Source organism: Cyprinodon variegatus, unplaced genomic scaffold (genome assembly GCF_000732505.1).
Source record: "Cyprinodon variegatus isolate N-32 unplaced genomic scaffold, C_variegatus-1.0 Scaffold139, whole genome shotgun sequence".
Taxonomy (NCBI): Eukaryota; Metazoa; Chordata; class Actinopteri; order Cyprinodontiformes; family Cyprinodontidae; genus Cyprinodon; species Cyprinodon variegatus.
The window spans coordinates 849,348-860,253 of NW_015150592.1; the positions used below are offsets into that span (position 1 = coordinate 849,348).

The 10,906-nt window shown below is 36.4% G+C and overlaps 1 protein-coding gene across 1 annotated transcript in view; it reads left to right on the plus strand.

The window, feature by feature from the left end:
* tmtc2 (transmembrane and tetratricopeptide repeat containing 2) overlaps positions 1-10,906 on the plus strand; it is a 67,354-nt gene that overhangs the window by 38,778 nt on the left and 17,670 nt on the right. The window contains exons 3-8 of the mRNA XM_015376708.1: positions 902-1,736; positions 3,758-3,872; positions 4,485-4,570; positions 5,369-5,553; positions 7,288-7,366; positions 9,600-9,721. Of these exons, the coding sequence (XP_015232194.1) occupies positions 902-1,736; positions 3,758-3,872; positions 4,485-4,570; positions 5,369-5,553; positions 7,288-7,366; positions 9,600-9,721 (1,422 nt within the window). The remainder of the gene's footprint in view (positions 1-901; positions 1,737-3,757; positions 3,873-4,484; positions 4,571-5,368; positions 5,554-7,287; positions 7,367-9,599; positions 9,722-10,906) is intronic.

Below are 10,906 nucleotides of genomic sequence, written 5' to 3' on the forward strand. Positions count from 1 at the left end.
AATAAAATAAATTGGCTGAGAAAGTGGAAAGCTGGCACCATGTCTGCAATCATCATCTATTATGTTTTAGTTCAACCCCTTGGAGGGAGGGATCGTAAATATGATTGTAATATCTGTATTGGGGTTCTCTAGGTCGTTCTGTTTGATAAGGTTTTGCTTTGATTAGATTTGACTTCCATCGCTGTAAAAACAAAATGAGGTATTATGTAATTCTTTAGTGTAATAAGATATCATAGCAGGAGATCTTATGATATTAAAATGTCACAATATCTCAAATCAGGGTGAATCTGTTGTTGTGAACTAGTAGTATGTGAAAAAGAAAGATACGTAAAAGGGTTTTGACATTTCTCCCCTTTTTGTTTTGAGGAATATGGGATTTCCCGTTCTGCATAGTAAAATCATCATGACACTGAAGAATTTCTTGGCCAGCCAAATTTAAAACTCAATAATTATCTTTCCTTCAACTGAGTAATCACATATTTAACATAAGGGACCATGTAGCTGATCACCAAAGCTCGAATCATTACAGTGGAAGGCTTTCCAAGTGTGTTTTAATAGTTTGTGTTTGTCATTTTTCCATTTCAACAGAGCAGTATTTCTCTGATTCTGCAGATGTAAGATAACTGCATTGTTAGAAAAAGCAACAATTACATTTTTCATTCTCTAGCAATGGATGGAAAAAAAATATGAGTCTTCAGAATTTCATAAAAGATCTGATTGCAAAATTTTTTTATTTCTGCTAAGATATGCAAACACATTTGAAATATAATCTGATTATGATTCAGGCCTCTTTTTCAAGTGAGTATATGTGGATGTGTTGGGCACAAAAAATGTTTGGGTTTTTTTATGCTTAAAAGGGATTTATCTATTCAGATCTTTTTCCTTTTTGTTTCTCTTTAAGAAAAAGAATCTGAGTATTTTGTTGAGCCTCTGCTCGCTGGCCTGCTGGGGAGTGATTCTGCTGTCCGCCCGCCTCTACTGGATGGGAAACAAGCCTCCAAACTTCTCCAACTCTGACAACCCAGCAGCTGATTCCCCGGATTTTCTCACACGGACACTAACATTCTTCTACTTGCCTGCTGCCAACGCCTGGCTCCTACTCTGCCCCGATAAGCTCAGCTTTGATTGGTCCATGGACGCCGTACCCTTGGTCAGGTACTTGGCCGACTGGAGGAACCTTCACACGGTTGCCTTTTATTGTGGATTGATTCTCTTGGCTTTGTCTAGCCTTCAAGGTTCTGGTTTTGCAACAAGGGAAACCAACGGGAAAGCCCATATAACAAATGGAAAATCTGTCACCAATGGGAATGGTTACCATGCCCCTGATACAAACCAAAACACAGACCTGGGGTTGCCAAGGCCCACTCTGAATGGATGTGCTGTACCTTACCACTGTTACTCACAGACATCTCTGCCTCCCACAGAAAGCTTAGTTGTGTTTTCCTTGAGCATCTTGGCATTGCCCTTTATCCCAGCCACCAACTTATTCTTTTATGTGGGTTTTGTAATCGCAGAAAGGGTACTCTACATCCCCAGTATAGGGTATTGCATACTTGTTGCAACAGGTGCACGTACCCTGTATGTCAGACTGAGGACTAGAGCCTGTAAGTTTATAATGTTGTCTCTTTGCATTGGACTTGTTCTTCTAAATGGGCTAAAAACAGTTCAAAGAAATAAAGACTGGAGCAATGAAGAAAATCTCTATAAGTCTGGGATCCAGGTCAACCCTGCAAAAGGTAAGAAGATAATCACTTATCATTAGGACATCTCTCTAGTCTGTTAAATTAACCTGGCTGAAGTGCCTTATAAAGTGTCTGTTTGTCCTTTTCACCATTGTTCCATTACAATCACAATTCTATTTGAATTGTATTTGGTGGTGGTGCCTAATTTTAAAGGAGAAGCAAAATGTACATAGTTTTCTATGTTTCTGTAAATTTTTCTCTTTTTTTGTTTTCTTAAGTCTAGAATGTAGTTGCTATCAGCCACCCTGATTAATAACTTTGTAGATTGACTTACATTGCAGCTGCAACTGTAGGAGAATATGTCTCTTCCAGCTCTTGACATCCAAAGAATTTCTGTAGATAGATCTTCTGCCCAATAATCTTTGCAAAATAGCTCAAGCTTAGATAGGGTCAGATAGGTTTAACACATACCAATGTTCACACAATACAGTATGAGCACAAATCATTTTATTACGCATTTTATAGTAAGGAATGTTAGAAAAGACCTGATCAGCTACTTAAACAGAATGATAGTCAACAACTATAGCAATGAGAACAAACCCTTTTTTATTTAACAATGGGTTACACACATTTTAAACTGTTATCAGCATACTGATTGAAACATTCTGCTTCTGAGCTTTAACATGCAAGCCGATATATTCCGACATTCATTTTTTTGGCAGTACGGTGATTTGAGCTTGATCTCCTGCTGAACAGAACAGAAGTACTTATATTTATAGTGGCTTTACTGTAGCTAATCTTTTATATGATTACACAAAAAAAAGATTTTTTTATCTAAATAAGTCATTTTTTCTTGAAATTAGTGCATTTGTTCTTGAATTGAGGTCAGTAAGACACTTTTCCAATGAAACAAGACAATTTACATTTGAAATAAAAAAAACGTACAAATTTAATTGTATTATTTCATGTGCATATTATATAATTATCTTATTTTAAGAGAACAAATACTAATTCCATTGGCAGATCATCTTATTTACCTAATGAAATTAAGGGTATATTTGCTTAAATTAAGAAATGGTGACTTATTTCTAGATCGTTTTTGCAGTGTATCACTGGGAGTATTAAACCTTAATAAAAATCCTCCTTATCCATTTTAGCAGCTTAGGTCAGTTTTTCCCAACCTTTTTTGACTTGACATACCAATATCGGAAATTTGTCTTACATGAGTTCCCCCCTCTCAGCCAAAAGAATTGATGATTGTTCAAAAGTGGGATGTACAATAACTAATTATGAAATAAAAAACAACGTAAAAACATTGACTATTAAGGAATCAAAATAAATACAAAATAAAATCATATAAATCATAAAGCCAATAAAACTGAAGCTCCTCTGAGTAACTCCCTCACATTTAAACTTGAAAAACTGGGAACAAAATATTGAAGAAAAATTATGGTCAGACTGACCTAATTAGCTTTACGTTGTCTTCATTAAGACAACTGAGCTTGTTTGATGAGCTCTGATAGATCAGTGTGAAAAAAGAGCAGAACAGGGCTATTCTCTACACCCAGTCTGTTCCTCTGCCTGGTTTTAATATGTGTCATAGATAAAGGTGAAGTCAAAAAAGAAAAACTTTCTTTTTTGGTTGATTAAAACTTGTTTATTTTTCAAATTGGTCCTCACAAAGCAAAACAGATCCCAGCCCTCTTTTATTTTACTACCTAGGAAATAAAATATTTTCATATACCCCATTGCAATGCACTCGTACAACACCAGGGGTGCGCTTAAGCCAGGTATGGAATCACTAGTTTAAAGGGATGATCATGTGAGGAGATGTTTGCGTTCAATTCTCTGTTTACTAGTAATTAGGCATAGGGCACCTGATGACAACTGGTTGCTCAGAACTGTATTCAGTTGAATCAGATTAAAGAGGGTTGGTTAAATACAGCATATAAAATTTGTATTAGCAATAAAAACTTAAAACATGTATGTTTATTTCTACTTAATGTGCTACTTTGTGTTTTTTCTATCATATAAGTGTGTTTTTCTACTATTTAAGTGTTGATTGTCTCCATTAGCCTGGGGAAACCTGGGTAATGTACTGAAGAACCAGGGCAAAATGGCAGAGGCGGAGAAGGCATACCGAAATGCTCTTCACTACCGAGGGAACATGGCTGATATGCTGTATAACCTGTGAGTGTTAGCAAAATGTCACACCTACATTCTTTGCAGAAGGGGTCATATTCGTTCATGCCACCACATGATAAAATAGAAGTGATATACCAAAAGATTCAAAGTAGATTATAATACAACAAGAATTTACGGGCTGCAAGCTGAAATAGATTAAGCGCAGCAGAAATAAAGCTTGTGAGAGAGAGCAAAAGTGTCACAGCTACGGATTTACTTTGTGTTTCCCTAAAGACTCTTTATACCTTCTGCTCATGATTTGATCAGTCGTGTTTGCAGAGCCTGTCGGAGAACAGAAAACAATTTCTAATCTGGAAGGGTGTCAAAGGTGCTAAGCTCCCCCAAATGGATCCACGTTCTTTTAAACCCTCACGTCTCGTCTTATTTCATAGGCGTCAGTAAGCTCACAAATCATTACAGGGAGAGGGGAGAAGAAAATCTGGCAGGTCATTCTTAAAGGTAGAGAAGCTCTTTTTGCATGATAAATGTTAGGATACATTGGACTGTTACAATGTTTGAAAGGATTTCTTCTTCTAAAATGATACCTATCAAATATAGAACCTGATAATAAGTTTGCCATAACATTAAAGGTTAACACTTTTCTCCTTTTCATCTCAGGGGTTTGCTGCTGCAGGAGAATGAACGTTTTTCTGAGGCACTGCATTATTACAAGCTTGCTATTTCAAGTCGACCAACTTTGGCATGTAAGCATTCCGTCTTGTATTTGTTTGCTGAATAATATTGTAAAAGCATATAAGGAAAGTAGTATCAGCAAAGATTCTCCTCCTTCCCTCTTGGTTTGGACTTGTCTGGTAAGATTACACACAACTGTCCTTCTTGGACTGTCGTAATGCTGCAGTTTTCATGCTGAACTGGATGCTGCGTGACTGCACTACTATTTAAAAGAACCTCATTCAGCTTGACGGTAAAATGATAACATTCAATCTCACACTCGAGTGCTCACATGTGAGATGATCGTTTGTCTTTCACTCTTCCAAGGGCAATTTTATATAGAAGGAAAAGTGTCCCTTCTCAATGTTCAGTGTGATTAATTGACTTTTAATCCTTCTGAGCTTTATCTCTTCAAGGTAAATGTATTTTTTATTCCCCCCTTGCCTGTATTTATTTAATCTCCCTTTGACCTTTTGCTTTCCTCCATTTGGTCATATCATCACCTATGTATGGTTTCCCCTGATACTCTACTTACTGACTTTGTAGACATTAAAGCCTTTTGAAAAACCTTTTTTTCTATTACGTATAGTTTCACTTTGACTCTGAGAAAGGTGCTGTATACATGAACTTTACTTGTAGTCTACACATCTTTTTTTTTCTCTCCTCAATAAGATGTTTTTGTCAAAATTAAGGCATGCTTTATTTTAAAAAAAACACGTTTTTCAAGTCTTGTTTGTGTCTACCAATTGATTTTAAAGAATGCCGTTGTGATTTGTTTCAGAATTTTTTTCATTAACCCAAACCTATTTTCTCTTGACGTTTACTCACAGCTGCTTACCTGAACACAGGAATAATCCTCATGAACCAGGGTAACTTGGAAGAGGCCAAGCGTACCTTCCTCACTTGTGCTGACATCCCGGATGAAAAGCTAAAGGATCCTCATGCCCACAAGAGCTCAGTCACCAGCTGTCTTTACAACCTGGGCAAACTGCTTCATGAGAATGGACAGCAAGAGGTGGGTAGATTTTTGGAGATGGTAACAAGGTCCTATTTCAAGAACTTGTTAAACATTTTACTTTTGGTGCATTTTGTAGATGCAAATAGACAAAGCAAAATGTTAGGCTTTTTTGAAAACTATAACCACAAACTTTAATGTATTTAAATCAGATTTGATATGCAGTTAGAGAAACACAAAGCAAGTGGAAGGAAGATTATGGAAGTTTTAAAACACTATATTGATATATCTGCATTTGTCTTTACTGCATTTGTCCTGATACCACTAAATAAAAAAGTAAGGGCATGTGAAGTTTGTTTGAAAATAAACAAACAAAAATCATGAAGAATAAGCAATATAACAAAGAGTTCTGAGATGAATTTGTGGGTAAGTTTGTAGTGGGACTGGGGTAAAAAAAAACTATATCCTAAGCTGAGCATTTCATAGAGTAGTGGTCAATCCATTATTTGAAAATGAAAAGAGTATCACTGAACTGCAAACCAACACATCCACCAAGACTGGCAGACAAGGACACAATTATTTAGAAGTAGCTGGGCAATAAACTGGCACTTCACATTATATTTAAAACAATTCCAATGGAGAAACACGGTAGTGGCAGCTACAAGCTGTGGGTGTGCTGCAGCAGAGATACAACAGGTGGAGATGATGGCTGGTGTTAAATATGATGCATAAATAAATAAAATAAAAATAAAAAATTGGTAGAGACTGTAAAAGATTTGATCCTGCTGAAGAGGTCGGCCTTTCAGCAGTTAAATAAAGCTACGTTCACACCGCAGCCTGAAGTAACCCAAATCCGATTTTTTTTCGCCCACATGCGACCTGTATCTGATATTTTCATGCCAGTCTGAACAACACAGATCTGATTTTTTCCAATGCGACCCAGGCCGCTTGGCTATGTGGTCCTGAATCTCATATGAATCTGATCTTTTCAAATGCGACCTGTGTCTGAACGGCCAGGTCGCATTCATTTGACCTGAAAGCCATTAATACCCGACAAAGGTCACTATTCTGCATCTTGCTGTGCAGAAGCAGCAAGAAACACAAACACCATGGCGGACAATAATGCGGAGAGTAGTATTTTTTACACTTAAGCTGAATGAATGCAGTTCACAAAGGAGATCACATACAAGTCGCATATATTTAGAAATGTGAACGGCAGCGCTGAAAGATCAGAATTCACAAAAAAATTGGAATTGAGCATCAAGGCCTGCAGTGTGAACGTAGCCTAGAGAGCCGCAACAAAACGGTTTACATCAAAGCATATCCCTGTGTTATAATGATTTAGTCAAACTGCAATGCAGTTGAAAAGTGATTGCAAAAATGTGCACTATTGCTATCCTGTCTTCTAAGGAAAAATGGAGGCATATTTAATCCTGATGTACAAAACTAGCAAGGACTTGTTTGGAATGGCAGGAAAACATGGTTCTACAAGGTATGGATTTAAAGAGATATTATAAAAAGACACACCACACCTGTGGATTGGATATGATGTCTTTAGTGTCTCTATTAAATCCTATATGCTCCCAAACATACATTGTAGTCATAGAAATTTGGCAAAATCTCAAGCAATTTATGTGGTAAAGAGGTTTTCCCAAATAACTGTATTTAGAATTTAGTGTAATACTAGAAGTTAAGTTGTTAGACACTAAAATGGCAACTTCAGTTAATGTTTGACTATCATGGACCTACACACTGATGCATAAAAAAAAAATCTGTTCTATTTTTGTGCTGCAGGAGGCCCTGTCTTTTTATAAAGAAGCAGTGCAGAAAATGCCAAAACAGTTTGCACCACACAGCCTTTTCAACATGATGGGTGAGTTACAGTTAGGTCTGCTCAATCTTTGTGTGCAGTCCATTGGATTATGGAAAATATGTGAAAATGCAAATTAACTACAACAGGGATTTCTGCTTTTAAGTTACTATAGTAGTGCGCTAGAACTTTGATGAGTTTTACATCTTTTCCTTAGGTTTATGCTTTGAAACAGGTAAAAGAGATTGACCTAACTTCCTGTACATTAAAAAAAAAAACTTTACCAAACAAGTCAGATTACCAAACAAGTTTTTGAAGACACATTTAGAATTCTTTATTCTTTATTCAAGATTATCTTTTTTAAACCTCACTTTCCCTTTTTTGTTATTCTAGCAATGATTAAATCAGTAAAAGCTCATCCTGATATCATGGCTGAAATCTCCAGGGAATATGAGCATGTAATACTTGGACAGAGTAGAGTAGAATGTAGAAATGTGTTTAGTCAGGTGGTTTGAAGGGTTTAGGGAGCGGCACTATTTGTATTAGTACAATGGTGGCTTGAGGATACGTTTTCATTACTGATGTCACTTAGCTCATCTGTTATTACAGGCAACAAGAACATGTCTTTAGTAGAACCCAACAAACTTTGGGTTTAACATTGGGTCCCTGTACAAAAATTTCAATGCTAGAAATGCTGGAGCTTACTTCTTAAATTGTGTAGTATATAGGTGTCTCAGTCAGCATTTGTTTAGCCCTGATACAGATAAGAAGACAATAGAAATGCAGATAATAGTTTCCAGCATGATGCTTTAATAAAATATAAACTATATGGCTTTATGTTTTTAAAACAATACAATAGGTTTGTGATTGGTCAGCTTTAACTAGCTTAATGACAAAGTTCTAGTCACTTGAGTCTTTATAATTATTATCAACAGTAAAATTGCATATTAACACAGTTAGACATCAATATAGGGTACATTTAGCTTGGTAAAGGAAGCTGCTGTAGTATATACATATGTAGGATAGTGCTTAATATTACTTGGATTATTTCTTGCTTTTAAAATTCTACTTTAGACAGATATTCCATTATAACAGACCTCTTGCTCTAGCTGATGTCAGAATCCACCTAACCAAGCACTTTGCTTAGGTGTTAGGGAATCGTTTGCATGTTGACACTTTCTTACAAGTGTTATTTTTTCCTTAAATGGTTAAAAACTATGTCTGATATTTAATACTTCAGGGTTTTCTACTGAGGGCTTTTTTAAATTTTTTAGGGTCTCCTCTAAGGATTCTTGATTTTTGTTTTTCTGTGGGAGTTATTAATTTGTGTATGCACATTATTTCTGCAAAAAATGTTATGTTTACATAATGAAAGTAAAGTGTTGATTCATGATCTATGATGCTATAGTAATATGACACGTTTCTAACCTATTCTTTAAGATATTAAAAGGTAATGGTGCAGACACCCAACCTTCAGAAAGGTTACACCCCTACTTTAGAAACCTAGTGTGAAGCTTTTAATATCATGAAATTAAATTTAAGGCTATTGCTTAGCTGCTCTCTGCACAGCTCCATCGGGACTGTTGGACCTATATGAAAATAGAGCAAAGCTTGTCAGGTGATACAGAACAATTGCATTTCAGCATAAATTATATTGTGAAGGGTGAAAATATTTAGATTTTAAAGATACCCTCATTGGTTAGATCGACAAAATACTGTGCACAGCTTATTATATGTTTTTTTACACAAATATGTCCCTTACTGTTGAAATATTCAGCCTCTTTAGGCCCTTAGATACTTATCCTTTGAGCATACATACATTGATCAGGAATCCAAGCCAGAAGCTGGGATTGGATTAGGACATTCTTGCTTACCAGTTTGGCAATATTTTGCTGTATTTATTAAACTGTCATATTTAATAAACTGCTATGTTTTTTGTAGTAGAGATAAAAAAAAAAGGTAGAAAACATCAGACGTAGTATAGAACTACCTTTGATGCTATGCAGTTGTATTTAAATATAAACTGATTTATTTGCTTTAAAGAAACCTTGCATTCTTAAACTAGATGTTTTCTTTGTAAATATCCCTGCAAGCTTTAGAAAGTGATCGCCATGGCAACATATTATCTTTTCTCCAAAGTGTTGCCTTAGAGTAAACTTTTTGTGAAGCTGTTTGAAACAAATTTGATTCCATCTTTTCAAAAAGAATTTCTTTTAGGGATAATTTGTCACTACATTTTTTTTGTTATTGGTATTTATATTCTATTAAAAAAGCTGTGATCTTGGATCTGTTTCAGGAGAAGCCTACATGAGACTGAACAAGCTTGAAGAGGCCGGTTACTGGTACAGGGAGTCCCTCAGATCCAAGCCTGACCATATCCCTGCCCACCTCACCTACGGCAAACTCTTGTCAATCATTGTATGTACCTTTTGAAAATACACAAAGTTTCATCAATACAGATCAACTCGACAATATGATCATGCCAGTGGTTACCAATACTTACTGTAACTTAATATGAAGAACTGCTTTGCAACATTTGCAGGATTGCATTTTCAATTTCTCTATGAGTTTAGTTATTTAGTGGTTAGAGCAATGCAATTTTGCTCTGAGAAGGTTGCAAGTACCCGGTTCGATCCCCACAACCTGTACTCTGGGTCCCTGAGCAAGACCCTTAATCCCACACTGCTCCCTGGGCGCCGCACGATGGCAGCCCACTGCTTCCCAAGGGGATGGGTTAAATGCAGAGGTAAATTTCTCCAGTGCGAAATCCAGAAAGTTCAATTTAATTGAATAAGATGCACTCATCTTCAAGTGAAAATTGTTCTGGGTGTGATTTTTAAACTATATTAGCAGTGGTAAAATCATGCTGTGTGGAAAAAGCACATATGTCCTCTGCTTTTAACTTCTCTTCCATTCCGCAGCAACAAAAGCAAATGTGGCGACAGATGTGTTCACAGCTGAGTTAAGTTTAGACTAAGGAATTAAACTGTGTGCCCTTTATGACCCTCTTGAAGATGTTTGACCTCCTTCCTTCCTCAGCCCTAGGTGTCGAGTGAAGACATGACAAACCTCTGAGACTGCTGCATAATTGCAGCTGGAATCTTTCAGACCTTTATCTCATAGTTCCGCTCTTAGTTGAAATCTAAGGATAATGAAACATCGTACTTACATGTGTGTCGCCTGGAGTGGCTTGGCTTTTATTTTTTTTTTGCACTGGATGACAAAGTCCAAAAAGGGCATAAAACACATCCACTTTATCCAGCGACAAAGAACAATTCAGGCTTATAATGGAATGACTTTACTTTTTTATTAAATTTCTGGTTTTGGCTGCCTAATCTCAGTCATTTAATGACACCAGCGATGAAGGGAAATGTTTTGTTTTATATCACCATGTGGTGCAATGCTGTGAGATTCAGACAGACATAGAAATGAGTAGGAGTCTACTTTTGCTGTTACTGTTATCCTCAATTGTATGCCTTGTAAGCACCAACAGAGATTCTGAGAGTCTGAAGCCGATACCCAGGTTTGTGTTTGCCAGGGTCAGAATATTTGTGTGTCCAAGTAGCAAAATATATATAATATACATAAGGATATATATATATA